General features: G+C 52.3%; 2 protein-coding genes across 7 annotated transcripts in view; one reads left to right on the forward strand and one right to left on the reverse strand.

The window, feature by feature from the left end:
• The window catches only part of Pheta1 (PH domain containing endocytic trafficking adaptor 1), a 298237-nt gene that overhangs the window by 107404 nt on the left and 169667 nt on the right, over positions 1-21166 (reverse strand). The window lies entirely within an intron of this gene.
• Cux2 (cut like homeobox 2) overlaps positions 4619-21166 on the forward strand; it is a 175583-nt gene continuing 159035 nt past the window's right edge. For 3 of the 6 annotated variants that reach the window (XM_075980078.1, XM_075980135.1, XM_075980088.1), the window contains exon 1: positions 4619-4734. In XM_075980078.1, coding sequence (XP_075836193.1) covers positions 4624-4734 — 111 coding nt within the window. In that variant the 5' untranslated portion in view covers positions 4619-4623. Of the gene's footprint in view, positions 4735-4847; positions 4967-21166 lie in introns of those variants that run through there. The other 3 variants (XM_075980105.1, XM_075980115.1, XM_075980143.1) reach the window with 1 other exon arrangement.

Here is a 21166-nt window from a genome sequence, read left to right on the forward strand (position 1 = left end):
CATGTCTAATTGATAAATTATGTTTCCTCATAGATAAGTGTATATAAGAAAGACACAGTGTATGATCTGAGGTGTCAGGGATTTCCTGTGGGCCTTGGAGAGTGCCCCCCCGCACCTTAGGAGAGTTGTGGGTAGGGCAATGTTGAGACCTTGTAAAAAGGGAAGCCACATAACCCAGACCTGAACGGGAGGACTAGGGAGCAGATCTTGGGGCCAGTGAGGACTGGAGAGGAGCAGTTCCACAGGAGCTGTTTAAATTTGAGGGCCCCCGGGGAGGAAGACTAGGAACCACTAGCCCCAACTTCCTCTCTTTCCACCCTTTGATCTCCTAACAGGCATACCATTGGTCAATCCAAATGTTAGTCAGACAGCAAGGGCGCCTGGGAGTTGTAGTCCACTGAGGTCAGCAGGTGCAGAACGAATGGGGGAGGAGAACTAAAAGCAAATACTAACACACAGACAATGCAATTGTTTATTTAAGTAGTGTTGGCATTGGAGGAGAGCTGGGCCCGGAGACTCTGTCCCACTAGTGGGGTTCCTCAGTAGTTCTGATGGCTCGCGGGGAATTGGCGCTTGACTGAGGCCCTATCCGAACTCTGTGGCCCATTCTTCCTCCCGGTCAATCGTAGATCACCGTGGACAAGCTAGGCATCTGCCCTTACTCTGGCCCCTGAACTCATGGTAAACTGAAACTTGCCACTTCAGGACTTTAGCACCCCACCTGCAGTCTGGGAGCGCCAATCACACCACGGGCCAGCGGCCTCTTCGCATTCTCAGTGCTTCACGCACATCCTTGTCCCATCGTGGGAACATTATCGCACTTGCACCCACGAGGAAAAGAAGTCACAAAGGTACACTGGGTTGCCCAGGTCTCTAAGCCTCGGGTGACACAGCTAGACTCAACATCCAGTCTAGCCACTCTGCCTCGAGAGCAACTGACATTTATTTGTGAAGTGTTGGCAACCAGTAGCCACTTTATGGGGCGGGGGCTGCCAGCACTGGGTAGAAGGAATTGCTGCCCTTGGTCCTTGCGGCCAGTCAGGACAGAGGCCAGGCGGTGGACTTGACCATGTGGCAGGTGGTTGCCAGGCTGTGTCCTCTCTCCCCGACTCTCTCAGGGTATTCCCACTTACAGATTAATTCCAAGGCTTGCCTCACTCCTTGCCTGGCAGCTGCGATGGGCAACGCCAGGCTCTCAAAGGGCATTTTCCTTTTGTTTCATTTTTGATGCAGAGATCTTGAATATCATTATGTGCCGGGCTGAGGACCTGCCAGGCTCTTCCCAGGGATTCTCGTACAGTTTATGAATTTCTCCAAGGACCCTGGCTGCTGCTGCTTCTTTCCGGATGGGCTGCCCAAGAAGGGCTTCTCTGATCCTGTTGTAATTTCCTAACGTTCATCTGGGGAGGTGGGTGGCACTGGGAGTCCAGAATTCATCAGGACCTGCTTAAGTTTCTCTCGTTAAAAACAAACAAACAAACACCAACCCAAAAACGTGGCAAGCATTTTATCATGATAATATTTAAAATTGTATTGTCTTGTCCAAGGTCATTTGTCTGCGGAGAAAGTCTGAATTTCCTGGCTTTCATGGACCACCCATAATATCACTTCCTAGAGCTAACTCTATTTAGGGGTAAAGACCTAACTGCTTAATTCATTATTGCTGAGCCACAGACCATTACAGATGTGGCTGGAATGGGAACCCCACATCTAATAAGGCACAGGCTGGCGATGTGCTCAGAACGTGGCCGGGAGAGAGACGGCTGGAATTTATTTTGTGAATAAAGCAATAAGCTGCTAAACAAAGCTAATACGTTTCAACGGAGACAGAAAGACACGATCGCTCGGTATTTATGTAGCAGCCTGTTCCTCAGTGGGACTGCAAGTTGCCGCCATTAAAATGGTCGGAATTCTTCAGAGACTTGGCTGTATTAAGTCATTTAAAAATATCACAGACTTAAAACAATCTGAATTATTGGATTTCCGTGCTGCTCCTGGGTAAGCATGTTTGCTGTGGCAATTTCCTGCTTGGTCAAAGGCGCAGCCTGACTGAGTGAGGAAGGAAGAAAACTTGTTGGCAGAATCTTTATGGGGCGCCAAATGGTTGAAACAAAACCAGATCTTGGTTTTGGGTCTGTAGTTCTGACTTTTAATTTTGACCTAATTTTAGATTCCCCAAAACATCTCAAGGAAATGTAAACAACATGTGCAGGAGACAGAACCCTCAAATGATAGCGTGCGTATCGTCCAGGTCTCAGGCTCTGCAGAGAGACACATGGGACGGTCTTGTCTCGTTTGCAAGGTTTGAGTTAGTCGTAGGCATGGCTTCTCCCTTTTCTCTCCTAACCACCTCTGTGTGTTTTCTAAAGCTATTTGGTTACACAGGACACAAGGCAAGGATCCAAATCAGAGTGTTAATGTTAATACAATATGTTATCTGTTGACTTTGGGCCAAATTTGCCATTGAGTCCAGTTGATGGCCTTTGGAGACAAAGAAGACCCCTGGTCACCCCTTGTAATCACTTTGTCAAATCTCTTTGGCCTTCCCCAGCCTGGAAAGTGTGCGCAGCGCCCCTCTGTTTGTTTGGACACTGACTTTTTTTTTGAAGGAAGCAGTCCATTTATTTTGGAGAATTCCCCCCCTCTGTTTGGAATTGTGTGATATTTCTTCACAGTTAAATTTAGACTCTGCACTTTGGGCAGGAATACCACACAGGCAGAAGTCTTTCTCGGTACAACGAACCAGGAGTCTCACCACAGCAGTGTGTCCCATGGCGGCAAAGTCAGACATATGTTAAAATACTCTTTCATTGGAAGCTCTGTTTGTTAAATGTGCTTTGAAAAGGTCTCACAATCTCTAGTTGTTTTTTTTTTAAATTCTCTATTACAGGTTTTTAAAGAACAGACTCAAAGACATGGAAGCTGCAAGCTGCACAGACACCCAAGAAGAAATTGTAGCCATTTTAAAAAATTGCAACGCATTAGTTATGAAATTTGCCTAAATTCATTTTGCAGAATGAGAGCTGTAATTTGAAGGCAGAGTTATCGAGAGAGGAAATAAACCACATGTCACGTGCAATTTAATCTGGCAGGGAAATGGGCCACTCGGAATTGCTAACTCGGCCTAATTCGTTTCTTCTCTGGGAAAGCTCCGCTTTTCGTCTGAGGAGTCTTTTCAACTCCTGAGTTAATGTATTTGCCCAGCCGTCACAGAAAAAATGTATGAGGACAGTAAGAGAAATACTGTATCCTCCTTTAAATCACACGCAGCTCAAGTGATGGCTGGGAGCGATCACACCTTCTCCCGAAGCATTTAAGAAACAGTTATTTACATTACATTAGAAACTTTAATTGCTTCGAAGCACGTGCTCGGAGACACAAATATTGGAAAATCATCAAAAATATCCATCATGATTCTCTGTCCTTTACAAGTCTTCTAAACTTCATCTTTTTTATAGCCCACTGTATTGATCTATTGTCCCAGACCAAGAGTGATGCCAAGAGTCCAAGCAGGGTCATAAAAAGAGAATATAATTTCGGCTAGCTGTCCATAAAAGCTGGTCTTTTGACAGAGAAGCGTGTGTGTGTGTGTGTGTGGGGGGGGCTGTGGCTCTTCTTTTGGAAGGGGAAGTAAATGGGGGTGATGTGCGGAGTAGCTGCACAGGGCCAGGAAAGAAGGGTCATGAGGAGGAGTTTTGGGGATTGGTGTCTCCAGGCGTGATGGGATTCTGAGTCCTTTCTGGAGGGTGAGCTATAGAGAGAGTTCTGGGAGAGGAAAATGTGAACGATGACTCCTTGTCATTTCTTTGGTCCAGGGTCTGAACTGTAAAAGGCTAGGATCTCCCCTCCCTGTGCTAAAGATCAATTCTCCAAAGGCAACGAAAGCACAGGAACGCCATGCTGCAGGGCTGGGGGTCCCCTGGTGGGTTGACCACAGTAATGTTTACATGACTTCCACACAGTGGTAAGAGGTCTGGAGCCCCTGTAGCAGGCCTGGGGCCCCTCAACAGAGCCAAGAGTCTTTGGGGAAAGGCTTTTGCAAAGGTTTCTCTAAGAATACCCTGAAGCAATGATCACTCCACATCAGGGTCTTGCATGGTAAAGTTGTGGGGTGCGCTACCCCCGCTAAATAATAATGACCAAAGCCCTACTGTGAAGACTCAAAGCACAGACACGCAGGGTCCTGGGTCCCCAGCCTGGACCACGACTCCGTCACGGGTCGAAGGCTCCGGTGCGGGCGAGCACAATGCTAGGCGCCGGGAGACTTTCCCACGGCTCCGGGACGCCCCCAGGCGGCCGCCACCCGCAGCGGACGGAAGCGTGTGTCCCGCGGGGGACCTCGGCCGGCCCGGCGCGCGTGTGCTCCGTGCTCCCCTCGCGCGAAGCACGCAGAGTCCGGCCCCACGCGCTGCAGAGCGCCCACTTTGTTCTTTCCGGTCCCCGTCGCCCGCGGCCCCTCCGCGCTCCCGCCGCCCCCTGCGCATCGATCCGCGCGCGCGGCGCTGTCGATAAGTTTGCGAGAAGCCAAAGTCAAGTGCGTGCGCGCGGAGCCGGGCCGCGCTCCCGGGGTCCAGCCCGGGTGTTGGCGGCAGCCGCATCCCCGGCCGCGCGCCCGCCCCCAAGATGGCGGCCGAGGGGGGACCGCGGGGGGCCCGGGGGCCGAGGCCGGCCAGGGCGGCACGGGCGACCAGGGGGCCGCGCTCAAAACGGCGCCTGGACCTGCGGCGGCTGCAGGTGAGCGGGCCAGCTTGCCTTTGTTCGCCGCCGCCTCGATCGGCCGGCCGCCGGGACGTGGGAGCCTCCGGGGCGGGAGGAGCGCGGGGAGCGGGAGGAGCGCGGGGAGCACGGAGAGCGCGGGCAGCGCGGGGAGCGGGACGCGGCTGCGCAGCCGCCTAGCCACCGCCGCCGCCGCCACCGGCTGCTGCAGCCCGGACGCTAGGTGCTCCTCCCGGGCCGATCCCTGCGGGTTAGTCTCTGCGTCTTGCTTTCCCCCTCCCTAGTTTGCTAACCCCCTCCGTCCGTTTTCCCTCCCTCCCTGCTTTCTGCCTCCCTCCGTTCCACCTCTGTCTTGCCACCCCCTCCTGCGTTGCTTTCCTTACCCTCCCCTTGCTTGCTCCCTCATCTTGCCCCCTTCCCCCGCTTGCTCACCCCCACCTCCACCTTCCCCTCCATCCCAGTCGCCAGGCCTGGAGCCCCAGGCTCGAGCGCGCGCAACTTTGCGCACCTGCCGCGGGGCGGAGCAGGTGCGCGGGCTGCGGCCCCTGGGAACTTTTGCACCCGCGGCCCAGGCTTGTGGCTCTACCTCGCCGGCTTCCGCACCCTGCTCTCCCTGCCCTGGGTCTCCTGGGTTCCCGTGGACCCCCTCGCTCCCTTCTCCTTCCCTGGGGCGACGCTCTTCGCAGCCCCAGCACTTTTTCCGCTGTTCCTGGTGCGCGGGCTCCCGGTGCCTCGGGGTTGGGATGTTTGCTGCCATCTTTCTGAGGCCGAGGGTTGTGGGGGGTGTTTCACAGCACCCCAACTGGAGACACACCTGGGGGCTCAGTATGCCCGCAGAGGCTCCCCATGCCCTGCAGTCGGACAGAGTCGCGGCAGGTGCGGCGATGACTAGGGGCGGGGAAGGCGTACGGATAACCGCGCTCTGAGAGCATTCTGCCTGGCCAGTGACATTCTCAGAAGACGGGGCAGCATGTCTGGAGATTTTATTAAAAATAAATAAATAAAAGCGGGGGGCACCCACTTTATCCTTTTAATCTGCCCGCAGATCTCGTTAAGTTGCCTCTGATAAGTGGCTCCAGCCCCCCTCTTCTCTGTCCCCACTTCTCGCTCCCCTCCTCCCGCAAAGCCATTGAGCCGAGAGAAAATCGGGGCACTCAGGCATGCAGTTAATAACTGCGAGAACCGTACAATTCCTGATCCGCGCCCGAGTTGAGGTTACAGTTTGGTGGCCGGCTGAGATGGGCAGGGTTGTTAGCTGTGCTTGCTGATTTAAAAGATGCTAAAGTGGCCTTTGGTGGGGGGTGGGAAGAGAAGGAATGAGAGGGAGAGAGAGTTGGGTAGCCACATTGGGCTTGGCACGAAGGCCAATGGTAATCGTATTCCCTGCTAATGTTTGTAAATGAGACCCGGGCAGGCTGGGGGACAGCGTCTTTATTTATGATTGATGTTCTGTAACATAAGGAATGACAAGAACGCGGCAGACGAGAGGGGAATGAGCAGCTGGGCTGGCGGAAGCCCTTAGCCGGGTGCTATTGTTATTCTGCTGGAGAGAATTGCCACGGTGAGGTTTACAGCGCCGGTATTTGCCCGGGTCGGCGGGAGTGCCAGTTAACACAATTCTCATTAGATAACTCGCTTTCCATCGAGGAGCCTGGGCTGCAGCCTTGATGGGAGAGAAGCTGACCCGCGGCTGAGAGCTGGGTGCGGCTTCCCGCATTGATTTCTGAGCTGGGGGTGTTGATGCTTGCTGCTCCCTGCCCCTAGTCTTGGTGGGGAGTCTTTTGTGGAAGGTCACCCCAGTCTTGCTTCCAGCTGACTCCCTGGGCTCCGCAAGCCTTTTGTTAGGTTCTTAGAACACACTGAGATAGAAAGGGATATTTGAGCTGTAAGGGGGTGGTAGACAGGCCTGTCCAGGTGGCAGCACCAAGACCTCTTCTCCCCCAATAGGGGATGTGCAAGGGTGTGTGTCTGGGGGAACTCATTAAGACAATGGCTGTACATCTGGTACAAACAGACTCCCAGGGAGTGGGAGGGGGGTTTCATTTGAATCGATATAAAGAAGAGGAGATGTCCCCCAGGGAGTTTGCAAAGGCTGCATAGTTCTAGAGCTCAGAGCTATGACTGTGGCAGTTCCAGCATGCAGCTACCCAGGCCCAGGCCAGCACAACTGCCCACTCCTTCCCCAGTCTCAGAATCTCTTGTGCTCCCTTGCACAGTGGGCAAAGCCCAGGGTCTTTCGGGTATCCACCTCTGAGCCCTTTGCCCAGGGACCCTTTCTGGTGTGTCCTGCTAATGACTCCTCCTCCACACTCGCCTGCATCTTCATTTTTCGTCTTCCACAGAGGAGAGGAAACTTCTGCAGCTTATTTTGACATACAGGTAGGAACTGTGGATCTATGCAGGCTCGGAACTGGGGGCTCCCATACCCAGGGCTGGTGGCCTGGGAGGACTGTGAGTCTTGTATCCTGGGTTGTTCAGGTTGTGTGGTTCCTTGCAGCTTGATTCCTAAGTCTTAAAGTGATCGAACCAGTAAAAGCAGCCCATGTCCCCAGGCTGGACCACAATGCTGACGCTGTCCCATTCTGGACAAGAAAGGTGACCTTGTGCCAGCTGGGCTCTCAGCCCTCTGAAGTATGGAAGCTGTCCAGTTAGTCATTATTTGTTCCAGCACATTCTCTGAGCGTGGTAAAGCGAACATGTTGGGGCTGGCTTGGTGGGGTGGAAGTCAGTCAACCCCAGGGGTTGGGGGCTCAAGGACCTTGGTACTCCTCAGCCCCTCCCCCACTCTCCTTCTTTCCCCCTTCTTTGCTTGTAGCAGCCCAGAAATAAGGAGAAATAAAATCCTGTCCTGAGTTAATGCTGGCATATTTCATTTGGTTATAGGATGGTTTTATGGTGAGCATCACTAATGCGGGCTTATTTTATGGCTTTTCTGTATATTGTCGTTGTAACCGGATTCATGGGTTCATGGTTTTCTCTTCTGTTTTTCTTTACCTCTTCTCTCCCCTTAGATGACGTTCTGGGTCCTGGCCCCCAGAACATCTTTCCTCTCCCCCGCAAAGAGAGTTGCTTAAGCTAAGCAGTTAGGGGCACCCAGTTTGAATGAGGGGATGGAGTCCCTCTGCCCAGCTGTGTTTGTGGGAGAGGGGAGTGGTGGGGTTGGTGGCCCCTCCCAGGAGACTTGGGTAGGAAAATGCTGTCCTACTCTGAGGAATCCTCCGAATCCTCAGGATGAGCCAGCAAGACTGGGCCTTTTAGAAGCGTATTACAGAAATTTCTAGAATGGCTGGAGGCCAGGTATTGCTTCGTGGAATATTGTTCTGTGCTCAAAGTTCAGAAAAGAGTGTCGATATAATTAAAATATTATAACCCTGTGATGTTCAGAAGCAGGTAGATTTTACACATCAGCTGTGAAGTGCTTAGACATTCATTAGAGCCCGTGACAGCTTGACTCACCTAAATGTGCTATCATTTCACACGTGTCAAATCCTCTTTCTCCCCATGACGGCGGTAAATAAGCCATCAGCCGTGGTGAGTCCTAACTTTGGAAACTCTGACAGTGCAGAGTTGCTGTCTGTCAGAGCGGGGAGGAGGCAGGAAGGGCTCGGTGTGCCATGCCAGGCCAGCATGTGGGGAGACCGAGGAGGGAGTGGGGGTACAGGTGGGATCAGGAGAACTTTCTCTAGAAACACCTCAAGGCTAAGAAGGTTGAGCCCAAGCCACCGTCCTGTATGCGTTCATTAAGTCCAGCCGGCTGGTGAGCCATTCCGTCTGCCTTCCTGCTTCCCGAGACCTTTTCTCAGAAAGAGCTGGAAGCAGATGTTCATGTATTAAGGAGCCCAGCCATCGTTTCTGGGTACCTCCCTCTCCCCCAGTCCTGGTTTCTCACCTGGTCAGAAAGATGGGCTCTCTGTTGGAGTGCTGGGCAGGAGCAGAGCAGCCCCCGCCCCGGGTCCAGGTTGTGTGTGTTGGGGGTATCTTAGGATTTCCTTTAGGAGATGGGCACAGTATGAGGAGCTGGCTGAGCACTTTGGTGTCTAGGTGGCCTGCACAGACCTGGCTGCATGGGGGTGGGGGTCGTGCCAGCATATACACAAATAAAATAATTGCCCCCCCCGTCTTTCTTTTTCTTTTATCTTGCCCATTAAAAGAGGATTCTATCTTCAAACTTGACATTCTGCGAGGTAACCTTTCTTCCGGCAGATGGTGTCTTAAACGTGAACACCTTGGCTGGTCTAAGTTTGGGTCTGGTTGATGGCAGTCAGGGGCTGCCTAGAAACTGTGGGTTTGTATGCCATTTTCTGTAAGGGGAGCAACGGCTAGCTTGTTCCCGGTCACCTGGCAGTGAGACAGGGCTAGGTACAGGTGAGGCTCACGTGGGCCATGAAGCGGTGACTTGGTATGGGTGAGGCTCACGTGGGCCATGAAGCGGTGACTTGGTACAGGTGAAGCTCACGTGGGCCATGAAGCGGTGACTTGGTATGGGTGAAGCTCACGTGGGCCATGAAACGGTGACTTGGTATGGGTGAGGCTCACGTGGGCCATGAAGCGGTGACTTGGTATGGGTGAGGCTCACGTGGGCCATGAAGCGGTGACTTGGTATGGGTGAGGCTCACCTTTCTTACCTATGCTTTTTCTTTTCTCTTTTTCTTTGAGACGGGGCTGACTAGCGCAGGCTTGCCTCAAACTCTGATCCTCCTGCCTCAGCTTTCCAAGTGCTAGGACCCAGGCAACCCTGTACTAGCCTGCTTTTGATCCTGGCCTGGGGACCTGTCTCTAGTGTGGGGGAAATGACCCAGCACCCCAGGTCTCCCAGAAGACTGAGCCACTGTATAGACTGAGGTAGAGAGAGGAAGGGCCACCCAGTGTCACATTCTATGGCTTAGCCCAGCTTCAGCCCTGCTGTGACTGGTGTTGGTGGTGATGGCGGGGGCTGCTGGTCCTTTAAGTAATTTTATTCTGAGACAAGAAATTCTTAGGGTGAAGTTCATTGTATGCTGAGTCTCCCTAACTCCCTGGCAAAAATAGGTTGAAGTGCTTCATATGATATTTTCCCCCATGCATGCGTTAAGCCTCTAATCCCTTTGTTCTGATGAATACCATGGGACCTGACCCCACCCTCCACCCCTCCATCTCTGGCCCCTACTCACTCTGCTCTTCCATCGCACAGAACCCACCCCTACCCCATGGCCTTTGCACATGCATTTCCCTTGTCTGGAACCTTGTCCTTGCCCCCAGTCTCTAATCGTCACTGCTCTCCCCATAAACAGTAAGTCTGACCTCTCCCATTTTACTTTATTTCTGCGTGTAGGTGTGTGTGCAGGTGCATGTGGGTGTGTGTGCAGGTGCGTGTGGGTGCGTGTGCAGGTGTGTGTGCAGGTGTGTGTGCAGGTGTGTGTGTGTGTGCAGGTGCATGTGTATGTATGTGTGTGCAGGTGTGTGTGTCTGTATGCAGGTGCATGTGGGTGCGTGTGCAGGTGTGTGTGCAGGTGTGTGTGTGTGCAGGTACGTGTGGGTATGTGTGCAGGTGTGTGTACAGGTGCATGTGTGTATGTGCAGGTGCATGTGTGTATGTGCAGGTGCGTGTGTGTGTGTGCAGGTGTGTGTGGGTGCGTGTGCATGTGGGTGGGTGTGCAGGTGCATGTGGGTGCGCATGGAGGCTGGTGATTGACATCAGGTGTCTCCCTCAGGCACTGGCCACCCTATTTTTGGGGTCAGGATGTGATGGTTAGTTCTGACTGTCGACGGACATGGCCTCGAGTCTCCTGGAAGAGTGTAGTGAGGGGTTGTCTAAATTGGGTTAGCCTGGGGTGTGTCTGTATGTCTGTGGGGGATCATCTAAATGGATTTGGGAGACCCCAGTCTGGAAGCGTGCAGCACCGTTCCCTGCCTTGGCCCTGGGTTGTGTAAGAGCATAGGTAGCTAGCAACGATCGTACATGTGTTTGTGCTCTCTGACTCTGGCTGTGAATGTGCTAGTGCTTCCAGCCTTTCCAGGGTTTTCATTTTACTCCCTGAGCCATCTCCTCAGCCTGACTTGTTTTTTTTTATTATTATTTTTTGTTTACTTGTTTGTTTGTTTTTCAAGACAGGGTTTCTCTGTAGCTTTGGAGCCTATCCTGGGAACTAGCTCTTGTAGACCAGGCTGGCCTGGAACTCACAGAGACCCACCTGCCTCTGCCTCCCGAGTGCTGGGATTAAAGGCGTGAGCCACCACCGCCTTTGTGTGTGTGTTTTAAATACAAAGGTCTATCCAGGCTTTCTAGGGACCATGCATTTTCTCAAGGGTTGACCTCAGACCTTTCTGGGGATGTGGTGGCTCTGTGCAGCCTAGGAAGTAGTTGTCCGCCATCAGATGTGGTAACTGTCTTCCACAAAGTCTCAGGACAATCATATACTTGGAGGTTCCTGGTTCACCATCTAACTCTGCCTCCATAATGTGCCTGGAGCCTTGGCCAATGAAAGTGAATGGGTGTGACTGGCTGTAGCCAATAAGAACAAAGAGGTGTGGCTAGCCTTATAAGTGGTCCTAGGTCAATAAAACTTTATTCGCAAAAGTAGGTGATGATAGCCATGGAGTGGCCTGGGGTCTGTGGTTACCCCCACATCTCCTGGTTGTGAAATATCTGTCATATAGGCGAGCCATTCCTGGATTTTCCCTTTTCAAGAAAGAATGTGTTTCCTCTGCTTTAAGATGGACGCCTGGCTGTCCAGGATTTTGATGGATGCCCTGCCTCCTGGCTTCATGTCTCCCTGTCACGTGCCAGCTGTGTGACCTTGAGCAGTGACTAGCCAATCTGTGCCTTTCTCTTTCAGTGGGACTGTTAGTATTCCCCTACTGCATGGAGTACAGTGGTGTTCAGCAGAGCGTGGGGCCTGCGGCCACGCTTTGTAAGTGCTTGTTCCTTCTTAGGTGTTTTTAGAGGGTGTGGGGCAGCAGCCAGAACCTGCCGGCTTGGCAGGTTGTCTCGAGGCTTTTTGGGTGTTGCAGTATGCTTTCCTAGTATCATGCAGACGCCTGCATAGGCGACAGAGGTTGCAGCATGGAGCCCTGCGTGGCCCACAGATGTGTCTGCCTGTCTGTGTGCATGAACTGGGATGTGCATGCTTTCTCGTGAAAGCTGTTGCTGTTTAGAACATGGGAGATTTGAACTCAGAAATACAGCTGCTTCGGTTCCCTTGTAGATGAGGGGCTTTAGTGCCGGGAAGGGTGTTCCCAACTGAGGGAACAGCTGGCACAAAAGCGCAAAGGATTGGGGGTCTACGGGGGTCAGGACAACTGGAGGGCCAAGATCACTGGCTATCAAGGTTACCTTGTCCTGGTTATGGCTGTTTTAACAGGTGCCTTGAGTCAGAAAAAACTCTTCCAGGAACCCCAAGGCTCCTGACAGTCCCGTGGAGAGAGATGGGTGTGGTACAGAGACAAGTAGCTAGTCGCCTCCAAAAGTGGTCCAAGGCTGCCTGCTGAACACCCTTCCCCACCCCCGCTCTGTCTCTGCCATCCTCTAGGAAAACCAAACTGCAGTTCCCGGATATACGTTTGTCATTTAAAAAAAAGGCAGAAGAAAATCAATCCCCGGGCGTTCTGCTCTGAGTTGGTTGTCTGCCCAGGGCGCCTGAAGCCCAGCAGTGCTTAAGACTGTGAGCCGCTGTCACTCAAACTGGACAGGACCAATGGGTCCCTGGGAGCCACTCTGCTGGATTGGCTCAAACAATTGGCTGCTTAGGTGTGGGTGCTGTGGCTGGAGAAACCAGAGAGATGATCACCTCCCTGGGCAGGGACCCCTGAAAGGGTCGCCACTCAGCAGCTTGTCATTTGATAACTGTTGTCTCCCGAGAGCAACTCTGGACCTGTGTTGGTAGGCTGTGTTGAAGGCTCAAATCTTCTGTCTGCTGTTTGCCAGCTGTGTGGCTTGGGCTTTGTTGCTTAACCTCTCTGAGCCGTGGCTTCTCATTTATAAAGTGTGGATAGTTGCGGTAGTAAACTCAATGCTGGGAACCCAGCACACAGAAATGTTAGAGAGAGCTGGAATTTATAACTGTTGTTGTTTTACTCTGTAGATGTGTGTTTACCACTCATGGGGACACTAATAACGATAATTAGTAATTATATAAATAATAGTGTAACAACATAATTAAGAGAACTTGTAAACTATGTGGGTAGAGGGCATAGACATTACATAGATGTTAGCCGGAAGGAGGAAGGCTGGGTGCCGGAAGCTGCGAGATGACAGGCACAGGCAAGGTGAACACACATCTGGACACTGAGCTTGTCACCAGATGTTGGAATGTGACCAAGAAGTCATCTGTACCTGACTTCCTGGAAACAATGACTTTTCAAGCAGGGATCTGAGGGAACACTCTCCAAAGTGGGAACAGCGTGTGCAAAGGCCTTGTGCGCAGAGAGCTGCATATAGCACAGACCTGGAGCAGGCAGGAGGAGGGGCCTCAGGTTCCAGCTGTGCTGTAGGGACCCCCTGTGCCCCCCTCCTCTCCCAGAGGACAGTTGCTGCACTGTCAAACACAGGAAATGCCTTGGGAACTTTATTTTGTAACTAGTTAACCCACTTCACCCACCTTCCTTTTCAATTTCATGACTGTGCATGGCACTGCCAGGGTTCAAATCCCAGCTCTGCCGCTTGCTAGCCGTGTGTCCTACTTTCTCTCTTGAGGCTTGGTTTTCCCACCCGCAAGTGGACATGTTGGTGGCTTTGTTGCTCAGGGTTGCCAGGGAGTGTCTTGTAGAGTGTCCAGGGAAGATGACAGGTCTTAACTGCTCAGTCTCCACAGTGGGACACAGCACACAGAGGAGCTGGGACAGGCCCAATGCGTTTTCTTTGCTATGCACCCCATTTTTTAAAAAATATTTATTTACTTATTTATTATGTATACAATATTCTGTCAGTGTGTGTGCCTGCAGGCCAGAAGAGGGCACCAGACCTCATTACAGATGGTTGTGAGCCACCATGTGGTTGCCAGGAATTGAACTCAGGACCTTTGGAAGAGCAGGCAGTGCTCTTAACTGCTGAGCCATCTCTCCAGCCCCTATGCACCCCATTTTTATGTGTGCTTCTTGGAGGCAGCAGACAGAAAGTGAGGTCACATACCTAGGGCTCCCACTGCTGGGAAACGCCCTCTAAGATGTCCATCAAATCCGAGGGAGCTGTCATGGTACTCTAACTCTGGTCTGGTCCAAAACGTCTCTCTCTTGCCTCCTGCCTTCGTGCCTCTGTGGCATCTTCACTGTTCCTGGCAGCACCCAACCACAGTCCTTTGCCCTGAGTGTCTGACCCGTCCTTCCCGGAGCTCTTCCTCTGGTTCGCTGGCCCCTGCTTCTGTAGCCTCCATTTAGACAGAACCCCGTCATCCTTTCTGAAATACTCCTTAGCTGCCCCCACTGGTTTGATCATGCATTCATTCATTCATTTGTTCCTTCTTCCTTCTCCCCTCCCCTCAGGGAGTCACTCTGGAGCACTCGAGCTAATGGAAACCATTCGGCCTCAGGCCAGTGGTGAGCCTGGTTTATCTTTAGCTCTGTGCGTCTTGCTTTAGAAACTGGTGACCCCAATTCCAGCCCCCTTCTAATTAATGTGGCTATGAATTAATATCCAGTGGCTGTGGGCCACCTGCGATGGTTTGCCAGCCTCAGTCATAGAAGACTCAAAGCACTTAGGGACAGCTGTCATGGTGACAGGACATAGGTAGGTGGCATCTCTCACCAGATGCCATGCTGAGACGCCACTCAGGGACCAGAGAGGAGGTGAGAGCGCGGACAGTGACTCCAGTCTAAAGTCAGAGTCCAGTCTGGAGATGTAACTGGTGTGAGCGACCCTTAGACCTGAGCAGGGAGGCGTTGGGCAACCTTTCTGTCTCAGTTTCCTTATCTGTAGGATAGGTATCAGGTCTAGCCCCCCTCTTCTCGGGATGTGAGATGAGACACAGAGGCCCTTGACCACGGCCTGGAGCCAGTTCCTGTCTCTCTGGCATCTCTTGCTCCTGTCTCTCTCACTTTGGGGCCTCTCTCAGTCCAGTTCAGAGAACCAAGTCTCTGGGTGGAGGTGGCTGCTCTGATATCTGGCAGGAGGAGGCACTTAAGTTCGGGTGACGTAAGTGTGGTGCCCCATGGCTCCTCTAGCCCAGCATAATCAGCTTCTTCCTGCTTGGTCTACTGAGAGCCAGAAGCTGGGAGATGAGGGTTGGGAGGTCAGAGCACGCCCTTGGGGTGCCCATGCGGTTTGGTGACTCTTGCGTCTTTATTCAAGCCAGACAGAAGTGAGAGCCTTGGCTCCCCTTGCTCTGTGATCCAAAGACCCCATCGATTCTCATTTTATCGCTTAATCCAATGCCATATTTCCCACAGGTGGCATTCCTAGGGCTGTAACCCAGGACCTGCCCGTCTCTGTGAGTGACCAGGGGGGTCTTGCAGGGCTGAGCCCGCCTGCATTCCCTGCACTTGCCTTTCTGCTCCCTCTCTCCTTCCTTCCCTCTCTCTCTTCCCCCTCCTTTTCCAAACAGTCTCCTATAGCCTAGGCTGGTTTCAAACTTGCTGTGTAGCCAAGGATGACCTTTAAGTCCTGCTCTTCTTCCTGTCTCTTCCTCCCCGGTGTGGGAATTACAGGTGTGCGCACCACCCTGGTTTATGTGGTGCTGGGGAACGGAACCCAGAGCTCGTGTGCCCCAGGCAAGCACTGTGCTGTCTCCCCTGCCTCTTCAAACAACCTTCCATCATCAACTCTAGGAAATGATCCTGGCCCCAGCCCAGAGCAGCCTGCGCAGTAGTTTAGTCGGTGACTCCAGACTAATGGTCTTAACCTGTGGGTCACGACCCCTTGGGAGGGTCACCTAAGACCAAGGGAAAACCCAGACTTTTACATTATGATTTATAACAGTAAGATTCATGCAGTTATGAAGTAGCAACGAAAATAATTTTATGACTGCAGGTCATCACAACATGAGGAACTGTATTAAAGGGACTGCATTAGGAAGGCTGAGAACCACTGCTCTAGAACATTCCCTAGTCTGGATGGACAGTGAGTGTCCCCCACCATCCAGCCCACCTTCCCACCAGTGTGGGGTGGCTTGACACCCCCAGTCCTGTGGCCTGTGTTCCACAAGATGAAACTCCGGACTGGACTGATAATAAGCAGCTATTGATCCCTGTGGTGGTCGTTATCAAGATTTATTTAGTCAATATGGCCTCCCCGCTCAATAAATCGTGTCGTTGATAAAGAAGGAAGGAGACGGACTTGTAGACTGTATTAAAAAGTTTTTCAGATTTTCATTTAACAGCTTACTCCATCCCCATCCTTTCCGAGCCGAGCCCGTAGCAGCAGCACAGGCTACCGGTGAACTTGGCACCCGCAAATTGATGTCTTCCCCTTCCTTCTGGGCTTTGCTTCACCCCCTTCCATCAGCACCCTGTTTTCTCATTTGATCTTCACTGTCTTTGGGGGCTGACAGTGTAGTTACCCTAGACTATAGATGCAGTCTCTGAGCCCAAGATCACCCAGGGCTCCATCCCAGGCTGTCTGGCCGGAGTGTTTGCTCAGCAGCTGTCTCTCATCAAGTAAATGGCCGGCTGTGTTTTCACTGGGTGCTGTGAGCAGGCCTTGGAGCCTGCTGGGGTCTGTGGGTGCCAAACGGATGGGGAAGCACAGACGTGGAAACGGAGGGAAGAGAAGTGTCCAAGTCAGATGGGGGTGCCTGTCGTGAGAAGGAGTTGATTAGGCAAAATGCGGGCAGAAGAGAGCTCATAGCCACAAGCAACTTCCTGCCCTTGGCAGGGTGGGCAACATCTGACCGCAGCTGTCAGGGTTTGAATGAGAAATGTCCGCCAAGGGCTCATGTGTTTCCTAGCTGGTGGCTCCCTTTAGGGAGTCTGGGCAACCTTTGTGAGTTGGGGCATTGGGCTTATGTCTGTCTGTCCTGCCCACTTCCCCGGAGGTGTGAGGGAGTCCAATCCTTCCCCTGCCCGCCACCATGCCACTGGACTGTGCTCTGTCATCCAGAGTAGTCCTTCCTCCTTCAAGGTGCCCATTAGGTGTTTGGTCGCAGGGAAGAAGTAAGAGCATAAGGATGTGGGGAGTAGCCCTGTTTTTTTGTCTCCAGGAAATCCGAGAGGCCAACTTTCCCTTCTCTTTAACCACCTTCCAGAATGTCATCTGCATTTCCGTTTCTGTCCCTAACTGTTCCACCCACCCTGCAGCTACTTCCAGCTGCCACCTCCTCACAGCCCCCCTCCCATCCTCCGCCATGTCCTCCTCTTCCCTTCCCACCTCCTGATGTCACTCCTTGGTTTGTTTTTGAGGCTCACTGCTCTCTGTTGGCCTTTAAGTGGTAGTCCCTCTGAGGTCCTTCTCGGTGTCTCTTCACTTTGTCCCCTAGGTGACTTGCCGTATCCCCTAGTTACCTGCTCTCCACCCAACCCTACCAGCTTCTTTACACAGCTTCCAACTTCGGCTCTTAGCAACATTGTAAAATTTTATTGTACCCGTATTTACTTAGTTTTATCTGTATGTCTGTCTTGCATGTGTGAATATAGACCATGGAGGTACCTGGTACCTGTGGGGACCAGAAGAGTGACAGGTTGTTGTGAGCTGTAGCCTCATAAAACATCCTTCTGTGGGTGCTGGGAACCGAACTCAGGTCCTCTGCAAGAGCAGCTCTCTCAGCCACTAAGCCATCTCTCCAACCACTATGGACACCTTTTGACTGTGTGTGGCAAAGAGGTCTCTAGGTCCAGATGACCACATTGAACTCTTCTCCCCTGGGCCTCCACCCGAGGACCACTGAGATCCACAGGACAGAAACTGTTGGCTCCCGTCTCCCACCCTCCCCCTGTCAGGCTGTCACTCAACCAAGGGGTTCACCTCCCACTGTCTGGGCACTCCATTCTCTGTCACTTCCCCTGGACTTTGCTTGTCTGGCTTGTCTTCCCACCACCTCCTCTCCCACTAGAACCCTGTTGAACCATCCTTTCCCTTTGGGTCACCAGGGACTGGTCCTTGTGGGTGTCATTCCCTGTCCACAGTGAGGCTCTTCTGCCCTGTGTTCCCACAGCTGTGGTGTTCTGTGTGCACATGTGGTCAGCAGAGCCCTTGGAAACCATGAGCTGAAACAGATCCCTTCACCCTCAGGTTTCTTGTGGTTTGGTCACAGTGACGAAAAGGTAACCAAAAATGGTGGGCTGCTGGCTAAGCCCACCTCCCCCATAGACCCCAGGCTTCTTCCAGCTTGGCTTCTCTTGTAGCTTGTGTGGCCTCTGCCAATTCTGGAACTGAATGAAGGTGATTTTGCTTTTTTGGCTTCACTGTAGACTGTCTGGAAAATGGGCAGGCATATCACCACAGATGAAAGATGTGCTGAGAAGTTTAGTATTTGAAAAAGTGTATATTAAATATATATTTTTAATTACATTTATTTGTGTGTGTGCATGCATGCACTATGGTGTGCCTGCAGAGGTCAGAAGACAGCTTGCGAGAGGTCAGTTCTTGCATTCTACCATGTGGTCCTGGGAATTGAACTCGGGTCATGAGGCTTAGTGGCAAGCACCCTCTGAGCCATCTTGCCAGCCCCCAAATATTTAGCTTTTGTTTTCTTTGTTCAGATTTAATGATCAGTTAGACCTTCAGTGCTTCCTCAGAACCCCCACTCAAGTGATTTTATTCCCACACTATGATGTGGGCCTTGCTAATCTCCCGTTTTCAGCTACTTGTCCCACGCCACACAACAGATCCAAGCAGTCTGAGCAGCGTCTGCACACGCAGGCTTACCTGCCTGTTTTTGGTGCCATTGGGAAGGGGCTACTGTACCTCCAGCTGCCTCTCCCTTCTCCTAAAGCTAGTTCGTGTGCGGGCTGATGAGGGCAGGTGGTCCGCAGGAGACAGAGATGCCTGACAGGAATGGGAGCCAGGGCCAGAGTTACCGCAAATGCTCCCCACATAAGCCGTAGGCTTATGACATGCAGATCCCTATAGAAGGAACCAGAGGACACCCGTGACCATTTCCTGTCCCTCACCAGCTGAGGTCACTGGACCCGGTCCCTCAGGCCAGTAGCCTGGCGCCTCTCCAAGCCAGCCTGTCCCTCAGAGGAAGTCCTCCACAGCCTCCATGATTGAGGGAGTTGGTCCCACAGCCCGTGGCCTACTTTGAGAAGCTCAGCTCTGGAAAAGAATCCTTCGGAGCCCTGCAGGGCTCTGTGGAGGCTTCTGGAATGTGGGTAGCAGGAGGGACAAAGGCCCAGTTGCCACTGCCAGCCTAGCTGCCAAGGTGGGGATCCCAAGGAAGGCAGACCCCCTCCTTCTTCCTCAGATGCCCCCTCACATCCCATCCAGACGATGCCCTGGGCGGATAGGGCCAGCCTGAGCCCTGTAGGTGAGCAGCCTTAGCTGAGCCTGCTTCTTCCCTGGGGACCTTAGCGCTGCAAAGTGTGTGACCTCCACACACTGCTTTCAGGCTCTTTGCCTCAACTCTGCAGTGTGCTGGGCCCTTCCTGTAGTGCAGTGGAGGTGGGTTATGGCTTTCTTTGGGAACGGTGTTTCTCAAGCTTGTCTGTGAAGCAACATAGTGTGGAGTGAGGCAGATCATGCATCTGTGTAGATGTATCAGTCAGTCATCGCCATGTAACAAGTCTTGGGGGGGGTCATGACTACAGGGCTCACAGGGTCTGTCAGTCAGGCAGAGCCCAGTTGAAGTGGCCATCACCACTCTTGACAGCTGGGCGTCAGCTGGCTCAGCTGCCGCAGGGGTGCCACCGCGTGGCCTGCCTGATGGTTTCTCCCCACTGCATAGTGCCCAGGTTTCCAGAGAAAAGGTGGAAACTTGGCTTTCGTCATTAGGCTTGGACATTGGTTGTCACTCTGTCAGCTTTGCCTCCAGCAACGGTCAGCCGTCCAAAGGGAGAGAGGTCTGGACTCCCCTCCTCAGTGACTGGTGTGTCAGCCATGCTTCATGAAGAACCTGGGAAGGGAGAGGGAGATATGGTGGCTGCCATCTTGGGAGAAGTTGTTTTCTGTGGAAAGGGAGGAGCTGATTCATATCATTCAGGTGCAGGTGTGACAGAAGGTGGTTGGGGGAGACGGTGAGTGTGTTATAGGTTGTGTGGAATGACTGGAAGTGACAGGAAGTAGGCAAGTAGGAGTGTAACAGGAAAGTCTGTGAGGAGAGTGGATGTGACGAGAAATAGCAAAATAGGAAGTGTGACAGGAGAGCGCGTGATGGGAATGGGTGTGACGGGAAGTAGGGGTTGAGTGGATGTGTCAGGGCGTGGCCAAGGAGGCCGGTTCTGCCCGAGTCTGCCATGGTGGCAGTAGTGAAGTCCTGGGTCCCTGAGCTGCCCCCTGAGCGCCTTGGGACGACTGTCCAGTTCGCACGTGGGGACCCAGGCCTCACCCGTCTGGCTGACCCTCCTGAAGCTCTGGGCCGTGCTTGGCCCTGCCTTGAACTTCTCTCAGCCGCATCTCTTTTCCTGTGGGCTTCGTGCTCCCCACTCCCACAGCGCTCACCCCCCTTCTTTGAGAGAAAGCACGACTCCCACCTCAACAGCCTGGAAGCCCTCCAACTACCACACTTCTCTTCAAATAAAAGCAGCTAATTAACATTATTCTTTAATTATTGCCTTTATCAACAAGGGGTCTGATTGCACCAGCAGGGTAGTTGCTTTCCCTTCAACTGCTCAAGTGAGTGCTTCAGTTCCTGGTGCTTTTGAAATGAATTTGATGTCGTCTGCCCAGAGTCACTTAATGGGGACGCCCGGGTAATGACTGAACGCACTAACTCCGTTAGCAGCCCTGGAAGCGTGTAATTTGGCCCCTCAGGCAACCGCACTTTGAAAGTCTCTGGATAGTTTTGAACTCTCTGTTCTTAATTAAATATGCAATTTTTCACGGTAACCAGGTTAATTCTTTTGTGTTGTGTTGTAATACTGTTAGGAATTTTCATAGTTCTTATTAAACATTATTCAGGCATTGTGAATTCCATAATTAAAAAAAATGAGAAGAACAAAGCTTGATTCCCTCTTTTCTTTTTTCTCCCTGGCTAATTTATCAAATGAATTTTGCAAATTTTTCTTTCTGTCCCCAGACAGTGTGGCAAGTGTTTTAAAGGGGAAGGATTTAATTGCCCTGTAGGGATTGGCTGGTTATGAAGGATTTGGCTGTTTGATTAGTAAACCCAGTTGGGACCGGTCTAATACTCCATGATCTTAAAAATTGTCTGATTGTACCCTCTCGGAGGATCTTCGCTGCTCGCTCCCGCCCGTCCGCCCTCACAAGTTTGATTATGAAGCTGTGGGGAGAGGAGCAGGCAGCATCGACTTTACTTTAAATTGGGGATCTTGGGATTTTTTTTGCCCCCACCCCCACCTTGACTGGGGAGGGAAGAGGAGAGACAAAGGCAGAGACAGACACGTAAACAAACAGTGAGGGTGTGGGGGACACACATACACACAGGCA

Source organism: Microtus pennsylvanicus, chromosome 1, assembly GCF_037038515.1.
Source record: "Microtus pennsylvanicus isolate mMicPen1 chromosome 1, mMicPen1.hap1, whole genome shotgun sequence".
Lineage (NCBI taxonomy): Eukaryota > Metazoa > Chordata > Mammalia > Rodentia > Cricetidae > Microtus > Microtus pennsylvanicus.